Source organism: Pelodiscus sinensis, chromosome 24 (genome assembly GCF_052426305.1).
Source record: "Pelodiscus sinensis isolate ZL-2025 chromosome 24, ASM5242630v1, whole genome shotgun sequence".
NCBI lineage: Eukaryota > Metazoa > Chordata > Testudines > Trionychidae > Pelodiscus > Pelodiscus sinensis.
Window position 1 is genome coordinate 2,616,845 of NC_143075.1, and position 12,696 is coordinate 2,629,540.

Consider the following 12,696-nt stretch of genomic DNA (forward strand, 5'->3'; position numbering starts at 1 on the left):
CCCCCGTTCTGTTTGTCCTGGGACCAGGCTGATGCCGCTGGAACAATGCGGCGGGGGGGGGGGGGGGGGCGTAGGCTGCTCGGGGGCGTCTTTAGCCCCCCCAGAGCCTCTGGCAAAGGCGGGAGCAAGCTGGGCACGGCGGGCCTGTGAGCTGAGGTAGGCCTGGCACAAGCCGTTCACCAGAGCAGGGCTGCTGTGCACAGAGCAACCAGAAATCAAAGTGCTCTTCTACCCAGCTGGTCCCCTCCTCACCAGCATGCCCCCCCCCCCCGCCCCCAGGAGGCGGCAAGTGCTCTGGGGCTGGGACCGTGCAGACAGGACCTCGCCTCCCCTGCCCCCCTCTTGCCACAGCATTAGGCCAGGCGGGAGCAGCTGCTGTTCCCTTCCTCCCAGGGCTCAGCCCCAGGGGTCTGGGCACGCACAGCAAGCCGGGGCCCAGCCCGGAGCTGGTGTCTTGCTCCCAGCCCGGCTCGCGAGCGGCTGTAGGGGCACTGGGCAGCGAGTAGGGTGACAGGTGTCCGGTATTGACCCAGATAGGCCGGTATTTTCGCCTCCTGGCCAGAAAATACCCGGCCCCTAAAATGTCTGGGACTTTCTGATTTTTTTTCCCAGCCAGATGGCAAAAATACTGGACACCTGGCAACCCTAGCGCCTGGGCCCAGCCCCTGGCCTCCCCCCCCCCCAGGATGCGACACCCCCAGCCCCCTGCCCCCCTGCTTAGCTTCCCTGTGGAACCAGGTAAGTTCTGGCTTGAAGAACACAAAATAGCCACAGACAAAAAGCCTTTCGCGGGTCTGACTGCTCAGCCGGTCCCCTGCTCCTATCCCTGGCCCGACTCCGGACGCATCTGAAATGGGCCCTGCTGCTTCAATTCTGTTTTATTTTTGTTGCTTAATAAGTCTGAGGCCTTTTTTTCCCTCAACAACTTTGGTCCGTCCCCCCCCCCTTTTTTTTCCCTCAATGGAATTTTTTCCCTGGTGGTTTTTTTGGGTGTGTGGGGGTGTTTGGTTCAACCACCGGGCACCCCAGCTGCGAGGGGGCTGGGAGGGGAGCCAGAGCAGGGCTTTGCAGGAAGCAGCCTTAGAGTGTGTGTGTGTGTGGGGGGGGGCTGCCTCCTTGCCCGCTGGGGCCATCCTGCCCTGCTAGGCCATGCAGCAGAGAGAGCCGGTGGCACCAGCATCACTAGGCCTGCTGGGAGTCCAGGGCAAGCCCAGCACTGCCAGGGCAGGGGAGGCACTGTTAGGACGGTGCAGCCCCTCCGATGGGGATCAGTGCTCCCCGCAGCTCACAGCAGCCAAGGAAACCCGCTGCAGACAGACGAGGCTGGACGTTTATTGTCATTCCATAAATACAGCAGCTGAACATCAGTCCCCACCCCTCCCCGCAGAACACGCGTTCAGCCGGCCTGGCCTGGCTGCGGGGACATGGACTGTGCTTACAAAGCGAGCGCCCGCGCCCCTGCGCACAAAGGCAGCGCTTTAGTGACACCCAAGACAGGACAAGAACGGGCACTGGGCGGGCACAGCACCGCGGGCGGCAGGGTCTGCCCCGGCAAAGGGCAGGGCTCTGCAGGGCGGCACACGCCAGCCCCAACTCACTTTGCACCCGCCCCACCCAAAGAACACGGGAACCCGCGTGCCGCCCGGGGGGGGCCAGGGGCAGCTGTGGGTAAGGCCTTGCCAGTGAGGGGGCCCAGAGGTCTGTGCTGGTGTCTGGCGGGGTCCCCCTCCCGCTTCCATGGGGGTTCGGGCCCTGCAACCGGCCAGGGCAGGGCGTGGGGGCTGCAGGCTGGCTGTGGGGGACACGCGAGGGGCCAGACTAATCACGGACATGGATGGGCAATTGTAGGCCAAGGCCGAGTCACCAACGTCAACGCTCCCTGCCCCTCGCCCTCCCGTGGGGAGCAGGAGCAGCCCCTGGCGCGGTCCTGGGCACTGCGGGCTGGCTCGGGGAGCAGGCTACGGGGGGAGGCATTGCCGTTGGGAGTTATCCGCCCCCCCACAGGATGGGCCCCAAGCAGAGAGGCCTGGCGGAGTGGCCCCAAATCCCACGTTTGCTGTGGTCCCGGCCCAGCGTTCTCCAGTCCCAGGCATGGAGCAGAAAGCCCCCGCGGGGGTGGGGGAGGGTGCAGTCGTCACTCCTGCCAGCCAGAGTCGGTTCCCAAAGCGCACGTGCAAAGCCCCGGCCCAGGCCTCTCGCCCCCTCCTGCAGGACCATGGGGCCGTGCCGGCTGAGCGGAGCCGGGCTGGCACCCCCGGAATACAACAGGCCCACACGCTTGCTCCCAGCTGTGGAGGACTAGCGACCGGGGCATGGGCCGGTCTTTGTGGGGGAGGGGAGAGGGGGTGCAGACTGAACCCCCCACTAGCTCTTGAACCCCTCTGCGCCTGCGGCCCATTAGCTGCTTGCTCCCTGATCCACCGTCCCACGGGGCCTGAAGCGATGGCCTGAGGCTGCGTGAAGAGGAATGAAGCAAACCACAGGCTCACGGGGACAGCTGCTGCATGTCCAGCGGGGCAGCATGGCCGCCTCGCGGAACGGATGCTCAGCCCCGGGGGCTGGAGTCACTGGGCAGCCGGGCCCCAGGCCCAATGGGCGCGTGCAGGGAAGAGCCAGGGGGTAGGAAAAGGCCCTGCTGGGGGTGCGTGTGGTGCAGTTTCTACCGTTACACTGGGGCGACCAGTGACCACTGCCCTAGGCTGCCGGCAGCCTGCATGGCAAGTCGCGCCATGGGGCTGCCCTCGCCCCCGCTGCTCTGGGGCAGGAACTCAAGCGCGCCACCCACGTCAGTGCCTCCGTGCGGGCAAGGCATGGCCGTCGCTCCCCCACCGGGGTGCCCGGTGCCACACTGCTGCAGCACAGGCTGGATGAAGAGCGGCAGGGACTCTACCCCTCAGGGAACGAGCATTCGGTGGCAACAGGCCTCGGGCCTGCCACGGACACAGCGCGCAGAGCAGCATGTGTGAGCGCCCCACAGGAAGCTGGCCCCACAGGGCCGGGGCTGCATGGGGAGGGGGCCTGACGGCAGCAGGCATGTGGGGCGGAGGGTCATTTCTAGTCCCATTTGCAGAGGCCCTGGGGCATGATCGGCAGTGGGGCTTGTCGGGGGATGCTGAGGGAGTGAGCCAAGGCCGGGAACTGAGCTGAGCCCGTCTGAGCCCACGGCCCCCTGTGCAGACAAGCCCTGGGGCTCTGAGCATTTCGGGCTGGTCTTTCCCTCAGGGAGCCGAATGGTGTTGGGAGGCCGCAGCCCTGCCCGGACGCAGAGCAGGCCCTGTCCTTGGCTCGGGCCAGTGACCCTGCTGCGTGAGCGCGGCGCATGCGACCCATCCCCGCCCAAATGCCAACCAGGCATTGGCTGGGCAGTGCCAATTAATTCCAGAAATGCAATTGCATTTGCAGGGCAAGTTCCCTGCTCCCAGCGTGCTGCAGGGGGTGCTCGCTACTTGCACAGCTGCCTCTGGAAAGAGAAGAACCAGAATAGGAGCACGAAGATTTGTCAAACCCAAATAAATGCAGTCAGAGCCCTGGAAACATAATGCCTTCCAGGAAAAATGATTCCCCATCCAACTGCGTTCTCATGGTTCATTAGTATTACTGTCGTCTCAGTTAGCAAAAAACCTACCAAATATGAAATGTCCACCAAGTGCTGGCATAATTCTGCCCCAGTGTTCCCTCTAATATTTTCCATCGCAGGCAGAATAAATTTTGTTAGGCGCACCGAGGCTTGTGCAGATGTGCACTCCAATTAGAAATATGCTGTCGGCTGTGGGTGCTTTGCTAATCCGTGGGGTGACTGCCTAAGCGTGCTGGTTCCAGGGAACATTGCCATCTGGTTAGGGCACAAAACAGACTCCCAGATAAGATACTGTTCGAAGATCCCACGAGCAATCCACTTGTTATTTATGCAATGGGCACAAGAAAAATACCACCAAAATTATAACTAATTAAAGTATCCAGTTCCTGCAGTAATGTAAGAGCCTCAGATCACCTAGGCTGTGTCTAGACTGGCAAGTTTTTTCGCAAAATCAAATGATTTTGCGGAAAAACTTGCCAGCTGTCTACACTGGCCGCTTGAATTTCCGGAAAAGCACTGACGAGCTCATGTAAGATTGTCAGTGCTTTTCCGGAAATACTATGCTGCTCCCGTTCGGGCAAAAATCTTTTTCCGAAGACTTTTGCGCAAAAGGGCCAGTGTAGACAGCACAGTACTGTTTTCCGTAAAAAAGCCCCGATCGCGAAAATGGTGATCGGGGCTTTTTTGCGGAAAAGTGCGTCTGGATTGGTCACGGACGCTTTTCCGCAAAAAGTGCTTTTGCGGAAAAGCATCCTGCCAATCTAGACGCGCTTTTCTGAAAATGCTTTTAACGGAAAACTTTTCCGTTAAAAGCATTTTCGGAAAATCATGCCAGTGTAGACGTTGCCCTAGTGTGACTACAGTATCTGATTTGCAAAAGCATCTAAAAGGGCTCCCTATATCTACCACTGAAATGCAGCCACCTCTGGGGTGGAAAGTGACAGCTGTTAACAGCACCAGCAATGCTATGATTTTGGGACATGAGATGAATACGTATTTGACGACTGTTATATCAAGATGACTCGGTGGTTCCACGACATTGTGTCAATTAGTCTAAATCCCTGAAAAACTCCCCTCTCTTTTACGATGAGCTTAATCTGTAATGGAAACGGGGGCCAGCACTTGTTTCACCGGTAACACCTCTGCATAGCTAGCACAGAGGGAAATACTTGCCAGAGTAGTGACTTTGGTAGATTGCTCTTAGCTGCTCAGATAAGTGAGACCAAGTCCCTACAAAAGCAGCCTGCAAATGGAGGGGAGCGTCGTTACCGTAGGGGGTGGCAGCCCACCCAAACCGGGCACCCGAAACAAGAACGATTATTTTGTAACATACAAAAACTATTTTTTTTGTTTGCAAAGGCAAAAAGATTCTCAGAATGTGTGAGACAACATCTGCGTTACTGCCTGGCCACGGGCCCGGTCATCGCTCAGACACAACCCACGTCCGCCGTCCTCTCGGAACTAGAATTCACTTGCTCGTTATCATCATTTCTTGTGTGCAGCCGGTAACAGCCCCATGACTGTCCTCTGACCACACGTAACTAACCCCCACCTGCCCTCCTCCTTTTACAGCACGGGTGGGCTCGGGGAATGCAAGAGGTTGCTTACGACAGCTCACCGATGCTGGGTGGGCCGGAAATCAAGCATCTAAACTTAACGCTGAATGTTCCCTGGATTCACTGATGGTCTCTGCTCTCTTTCATACAAGCAGCTCAACTCGAAGTGAACACAATGCTCGTACTAAACACTGACCGCTGATCTGGAGCTTAACACGACAGCCTGGAACTGAACGCCTTGCAGAGGAAGAAAGGAAGCCAGCAAGACGCTTGGGTTGGAAGCGCACCCCGGGCTAGCGCTTTTCTCTCTAACAGGCAGAAAGGTCCATGCGCCGTTTCTGCTCCACATCACTAACTGCATCCTACACTCAGTCCACAGCAAAACTCCTGGGAGGCCAACAGGCGCTTGGGTTGGGGACATAGGGGGCTGGCTCTCTCTCTCTCTCTCTCTGAACAGGTCGACTGGCCCCGAGTGGACTTAGGCCTTGTGTGAATAGCAACACCCTCTTGGAAGGTTCACACGAGGCACCAGCACCCTGACAAACACCACCTGCCCCAGAGCAGGCCGCGGGAAAGCGACAGAATCGTGGCGCGTGAATTCTCACAGCTGCCTGCCAACAACCCAGCCGATTCACTTTACATGGAGAAGATCGTCTCTTTCTGAAGTATGCAAACACATACAGAGCGAACCAACGAACAGACCCCGTTGGGAGATGTACCCGGTTGTCCCGAAACAGCTGTTTCTAGCATGCCTAGATGGCTACCACCGACAGTCCCGCACAGTAGCCAGGTCACTGGAAGGCCAGCGTTGCTTTGGGAACAGAGACGAGAATTCTTCCAGTTAAATGGCGCAGGAGCCGGAAGGAAGGAGAAGCAGCGATATTCTGTGAGTGAGAGAGAAAAACCTAGTTTCTTCTTTTAAAAACAAAAGCACAGAGGCAAATCGTCTAGGGGAGAATCACAGCTCTTCCAATCTGTGACTTGTTTGCATTCAAAATAATCGTTACATAATAAGCATATGTTGTCTTGCAGCAACGTTTTAAACAATTTCTCTAGGACATCTTGACATGTTGTATTCTTTTGATGCAAATCACAATCTTCACTTTGCTTCGGTAAAGCTTAAGCAAGCAAATAGAAGACTAGGAGTTAAGTGTGAGTCCGGAGGGACAGTACGCACAGTTAGGATCTGTAGTCCTTTTTGCTGTATGGCTTATTGCCCAAAATACTATCGATCTCGTGGATAATGGAAGAGGACAGTTTTGGAAGAACCTGGATGCAAGAAACAAAATCAGAAAGCAAGTCAGCAAGGAACTGAGTTCAAGCCACCTGCCAGCTTGCAAGGTCTGAGCTGTGGGCATACACCCCAAAGCCGGCAGGCAAAAGGGGTCCCTGGGGGAGTTTAAGAAGATACAGGGCGGACCTCCCTGGCCTAGTACTCTTGGGAGCTGACTGGGTCTGGACGAGGGATTTTGCTGAACAAGGGAAGGTCATTTCTGGCTGCCTTGCTGCCACACGGGGCTTCCAGGCTCCCTCATGCAGCTCGGCTGAGCCGTACGCCAGGTCCCGCCCCCCGTAGCACACCGGACTCCGTTCCCCATCCGCCCCTGCGGCACCCGCACTCTCTGATCCCGGAACATCAGTGTCCTGCCAGACCACGGATGTTGCTGGACCAGAGTCCCGGCTGAGAGGTGCAGCCTGTATTATTGCAACAGGTACAGCAGGGGCCTGCTGGCCTGGGGAGGGTCACTAGCACCCTGCCCTCGTGATTGTTTGCCAAAGCAATGTGGAAAGCAAAGGGCAAACGGCTGAAATACAGAATTAAAGGAACCAAATCCTGCAGGAAGCAGGAACACCTTGAATTCACAGCCGCGTAGTGACAGGAACACCTTGAATTCACAGCCGCGTAGTGACCAGCCAGCAGGGCGGAGGGGCTTAAACAACAGAGCGGTCAGGAGAACTTTGGTAACAAATCGTCTTTTCCCATAACAGATTCTTTCAGTGACCCAGCCAGGTGCAAAGCTCAGTGGTCGGAGTCCCTGGATCTGCCTTCATGGGCGCTAAGACTACTCAGTCACCCGAGGCATATGAGCCACGATGCCACATTAGCCTAATGTGGTAGCCCTCATGGGCAGTAGGTGAAGGGAGGGCTGGGGGAGGGGAGGGGAGGGGAGGAGAAGTGAGAGGAGGGGAGGAGGGCGGGAGGGTGCATGTGCCCCAGCCTCCCTGTCCTGGAGCACGGGGAGGGTGGCCCTGGGGGCGGCAGCACTCTGCCTCAGTGCGCCTACAGCAGGCGTCCAGGGGCAGGGTGTGGGTGGGGCCAGGTGGGGGGCCTGGGAAGAGCCTGCCCCCGCCTAGCACACCCGCCGCGCAAGGTAGCCCTCGTCAATCCTTGCAACCCTCATGCCGCTGCAGAGCTCCCGCCCTGTGCAGAGCTGCGGTCAGGCCAATCCCTGGTTAACAGCGGCCGTGCGCTAGGGAGCGACTTGCTCTCCGTCCTGAGCAAGCCAGCGTCAGGCCCACAGCCCCCCCCCAACCTCCCGGCTGTGGGAACTGACCTGTATCGCGCCGATATTCTCCATCAACTGGTCCGCATTGGATGCGCCTAGCAACACCGAGCTGACTCCTTCGTTCCTCAGGCACCAGCCTGGAGGGAGAGAAAGGGTTGGGGTGTCCGTGCGTGGGGGGGGGGGGTTAACGTCTGACGTTCACTCCAAACGGCCCCGACGGGCCAGCGAGGGGAGGAACACGCTTCCCGGGGAGGGAGACGTGCCCCTTGGCTGGGCCTTCTCTGGCCCCGTTGCTCTGAGCTGCGGGGCCCCCGGCCTCCCCGAGTCAATGACCATCGCCCGAGACAGGAAACGGAATTCCGGTCTCCTCGGAGCAGCCTGTCAGGCGAGCAGGCTAACGGGAAGCACGGAGCTGGGACCGAGGCTGGACCTGGGCATTAATGCAGGGGACCATTCGTCTGCGGCACAGCTGGGCCGCGCGCTACCCTCGGCGTGCGCTTACCGATGGCGAGCTGCGGCAGGGTGCAGCCCAGGCGCTCCGCGATGGCTTGCAGCTCCTTCAGCTTGGCCTGCTGCCTCCTTCCCTCTTCACTCAGGATCTTGTCCTTGAGCCACTGGTAGCCCTTGGAAGAGGCACATTGCGGGAGAGGGGAAGAGTCTTTAATGGCCATCTCCTCCCCGCCCGCAGCGCTCCCTGGGCCGGCCAGCGCCCGGGGGAAAGGGGCTGCAGGAGACAAAGGGAGCTTCCCTGGGCCCCTCAGCGACATGTCTCCCCCACCTGCCTCTCGTGGCTAGTCTCTCAGTGCCCCGAGGCAGTGCGGGGGGTTCTCCTTGCACTTGGCACATCCACACGCCCTCCTTGCCCCTTCTGCCATGCCAACTCCCCACCTGGCCGCCAGACCAGCACTACTTCCCATAGGGAGCTGGGCTCTAACCAATGCTCCCTCCAAGCTTTTCCATCCATGTGCGGAATAAAACGTGTTCTGTGCACCAAGGCATGCACAGATGCGCCCCACCAGGAAGCACGTGCTGCCGGCTCTGGGCACTGCGGGCGCTCTGCTAATCAGCTGGGCAGCATTTGAATCTCTCCTGGGTGGCCGCCCAAGCACACAGGGAACATTGGCGGCAGCACCCAGACATCGGGCGCTCCAGAGCGCTTCCTTTCATGCTTCTTGGTCTGGGGGCTGAGTTCCCGCACACCGTCCCTGGGTGGCCCTCAGACAGACTGGAATGCCTTGGCCAAGAGCCAGGTGTGGGCTTTCCTGGTTGTGACCCTTTAGGCAAATTAAAGCTTTGCAGCAGGAGACTAAGGGCAGGCAGACGCCCCCGACAATGCACTGAACCTTGCGGGTGCAGAAGTCGGGGAAATAGGATATTAGACGTATACGGAGAGAGAGGTGGGTGGATTTAGGGTTTTGCCTACAGTGCCTGGTCTTGAATGTGGCGTAAGGCAGCTCAGCAGAGAACTCCTCCGGCCGCCTGCTCACGTGACCTGAAAGCAAACTAGTCCCACGCCGGAGACTGCGTCCTAGGATGTGGCAGGATAAACCCCACACTGGCTGCCAGCCACATGGCCGACCCGGTGGGATTCAGAGCCAGGCTCCCCCCGGCATCCCTCCCCGTTAGCACCCCCCGCCGCGTCCCCCTCACCTTCAGCGAGGCTCTCGAGTAAGGGGGGATCCCCCCGTCGTATTTTCCAGACACGATTCCACATGCCAGAGGAGACCAGGTCATGGCGCCGACCCCTGGGAAGAGAGACCATTTGCCACGGGCTCTGCAGGTTCGTGCTGATCCCCGGGGAGGGGGCCCATCAATTGCACACGCCGCTTCTGACCGGTTTGGCCAGTTCGCCCCCACCAGGAAAGGCTGAAAACAGGAGCCATTTTCCTCTGGGTCCCGTCGGCCAGGGGGCAGATGCCTGGTGCCCGAGCCCTGCTCTGCAGTCCTGCCCCCACAGCGAACCAGCTCAGAGCACAGGAATGAGACAAACGGGTTGGTGGGGGGATGCGAGCTGGGAGCAGGTGCAGCATGGGCTGGGGGGGGGGAGGGGAAGGAGGAGGGATGAGATACTTGGCCATTACCCCGGCCTCTGGCTTTGGAAAGTTTTATTCTTCCTGTGAAGAGTCTAATCCCAGGCAGGACTTCTGGGCCACTGATGCGCAAGGCTATTTTAAGCAGCGGTTCTCAGGGCAGGTTTCAGGGGTTACCAAGCATGGCCTGCGTTTGGCTTTCTGCCCTGGGCCCTAGCGAGTCGAAGCCCTCCCCCTCCTGCAGAACTGCAGCCACAGGCCCCAAACCGCTGTGAAGCTGGACAATGTGGCTTCGCAGGGGGCCTGGTGGCGGGACCTCAGATAACGACCTCGCTTGCTGCACCCTCGCGCCGACCCCGGGCTTTTACACACAGAACGGTTTCTGCGCGCTGCTGGGCTCTGGCGGCGTTATGGCGAGTTGGGGGAAGGTCGGGAACCCGGAGTTGATGGCCCACGCGAGAGCGGGGAGGCATTGGCGCACGATTGTTCACGGGGGAATGCCACAGCATGCGAGTGAGGCCTCGACCCTGCCGGGTGCTGGGCACATGGCCCCAGCCCCCAGCCCACCCCAGCGTTTCAACGCTTCCCACACAAACTGTTTCAGCCTTTCATTTAGAAAAAAGGGTTTGAATAAGATTTCCCTGGGGTCAAATGGGTCCTTCATTTCCACAAGGAACACCAAGCCAATCGGGCTGGGGTTCATTTTTTTCTGGATGGTTTTGGTTTCGCAACCACATGAAAAACCAACTCTTTTCTCCTTGTCTAATACTGCCCTTGGCAGAGCCCAGGAGGAAGCGAACGTGCCCCCGGGGAGAACCCACTCCTCTTCGCGCACACACAGGCATGGTGCAGAACATGGAGACTGCATGAGAGAAGAGCCTTTACACAGCCAATCGCCCCGATACACATGCCAGGCCTTTGGAGAGAGGCCCAAGCCTGGCTCTCAACTTGACAGAGGGCAATTTTGATACCAGACATGTGAGCAATGGGAGCTCCCTGGCCAACCCCAACCCTCCCCATTGGACACCAGGGGCCTTTTGGGAAAGGCAATGCAAAGCTAGGGGCTGGACATTCCCGGCAGCTGAGCTAACGAGTGCCCAGCAGCTAGGAAGGCGAAAAGCTCCGGGGGCGTTTGTACCTATCTTGTGAAAGAGCTCCGGGAGCTGCACCTCCACCTTTTCCCTCTGGAACATGTGGTACTCGGCTTGCTCGCAAATCGGCGGGATGAGGTTAAACTGCCGCGCCACCGAATAGGCCTCCTGCAAGCGGAGAGAGGGGAGCAAATCAGCATCAGGCCCCACTGCCCCCCAGAGCCGGGGAGACCCCACTGCAGAGGGGCAGGGGCTTTGGGGGCCCCCGCCTGGCTGGGCAGAAGGAGGGACCTTGGAACTTGGAGCGAGCGACCGGTGCAGAAACGGAATTCATTCGGTCCTGCGGCCACACTGGGACTGGAGGGCCCAGCCCATGGGAGAGTCGCCCACTGGCTGGCCCGGGGGGACTTTGCCTTTAAAGGGCACGAGCCCAGCTCTGGGGTCTCTGACTCCGAACGGGATTGCCCACATCCAGACTGGAAGGTTGTAGGAGGGAGGCGCTCCAGTGACCTGCCCCGTGCCCGTCCCTGTCCCGTGCCAGCATGGCCACTACGGCCCTGCCCCGACTCAGCTGGAAGGGACTCGAAAAGGCCCAGATTTGCCCCCAGGGCTGCCGAGCTGCTGCCCTGGAGACAGACCGTCGGGGCTGCCACCACGTTTGCAGCGGCACGTGGCCAGGGGGACACGGAGAGGAAAAGGCGACGGGCTGGAGAGTCTCAAGTCAAAGGACTGAGCTCGCAATCACGTGAACTCGCCCAGAAGTCGAAGCAGATGGAGCCAGCAAACCTCGCTGAGCAGGGAGGCGCCGGGGGGAATCTCTCAGCAGGCGGCTCATGCTCGTGCGGGGAGAGCAGGGTGGGCTCACGTCACACAGCGAGGACAGGGCTAAGCCGCTCAGGTGTCCTCACCAGCCCCAAAGCCGCAGCCCGGCTGCCTCTGAGTGCACCTCCCTCCCTGGCCAGGGAACCCTTTCCCCCTGCGGCATGAGCCTGGCGCACGCTGAGGAGTCGGCCTAGCAGAGCTAAAAATAATCCCAGCTAAAATACGCCTGCAAGCAGTTGGCTCCTGTCTAAGTACATCTCCGTCAACAAGCACTTCCCCCCCACACCGCAGAGAGCAACTGCAGTCCGTGCTGCGTCAGCGGCCCGCCGGCCGTTTCTTCATGGCGGGTCTTCCGGCGCCTGCACTTCAGCAAGGGGCCCGCGCCCGCGCCCCACACGCGTACCATGATCTCCATGGAGCTCCAGCGCGACGTCCCCCAGTACATAGCCATTCCCTGGTTGATAACGTGGGTCATTGCTCGCACCGTCTCTGTTCGAAGGGAAGGGAAGGGAAGGGGGGTTAGCCGGGCGTGCATTGCTAGGGCGACTCACTACATCAAGCCTTTGACACCAAAAGGAACGGGGGCTTGGACGGCACAGACATCTTGCAAGCAGTGTACTTCCAGACTTCCAACTTGGAGACGGGCGTTTTACAAGGACATCAAAAGACAAAACAAACAAACAAACTAACCCCCAAAAGCCCACCCGGAAGAGAGACTGAAACCAACTCCCCGCACGTAGAACTTGCCCAATCGGCCAAGAATAATCACATGCTAAAATAAACCAACCAACAACTGCCAGAGAGAGGGATGGAAAGGGACCGTTTCATGGCTGAAACGAGGGTCAGGAGAAAGGGAGGAATGTGAGTTATGATGCCGTGAGAGCTGATTTTTACTGAGTTGGTTGTTTTCCTCCAAGCTAAATCCTCCTCCTCCTCCAAAAAGCAACTATTTGCAACGGACCAACAAAATGTAACAAGGTCACAAGCAAACGAGTGAAGCGCAATACAGAATAGTGGAAACCAATGTCCAGTTTCACGGATGCGCACACTCTCTTTTGAGAAGGGAGGTGGGGACGGACAGGAGTCACAGTATATATATGGCACCCACGTTCG

The 12,696-nt window shown here is 58.9% G+C and overlaps 1 protein-coding gene across 12 annotated transcripts in view; it reads right to left on the reverse strand.

Annotated features, from left to right (window-relative positions):
* Positions 1 to 5,754: 5,754 nt before the first annotated feature.
* The window catches only part of KCNAB2 (potassium voltage-gated channel subfamily A regulatory beta subunit 2), a 115,089-nt gene continuing 108,147 nt past the window's right edge, over positions 5,755 to 12,696 (reverse strand). For all 12 annotated transcript variants that reach the window (XM_075906454.2, XM_075906463.2, XM_075906457.2 and 9 more), the window contains 6 exons: positions 11,987 to 12,072; positions 10,809 to 10,929; positions 9,291 to 9,385; positions 8,143 to 8,263; positions 7,689 to 7,777; positions 5,755 to 6,402 (listed from right to left, as the gene is read on the reverse strand). In XM_075906454.2, coding sequence (XP_075762569.1) covers positions 6,313 to 6,402; positions 7,689 to 7,777; positions 8,143 to 8,263; positions 9,291 to 9,385; positions 10,809 to 10,929; positions 11,987 to 12,072 — 602 coding nt within the window. In that variant the 3' untranslated portion in view covers positions 5,755 to 6,312. The remainder of the gene's footprint in view (positions 6,403 to 7,688; positions 7,778 to 8,142; positions 8,264 to 9,290; positions 9,386 to 10,808; positions 10,930 to 11,986; positions 12,073 to 12,696) is intronic.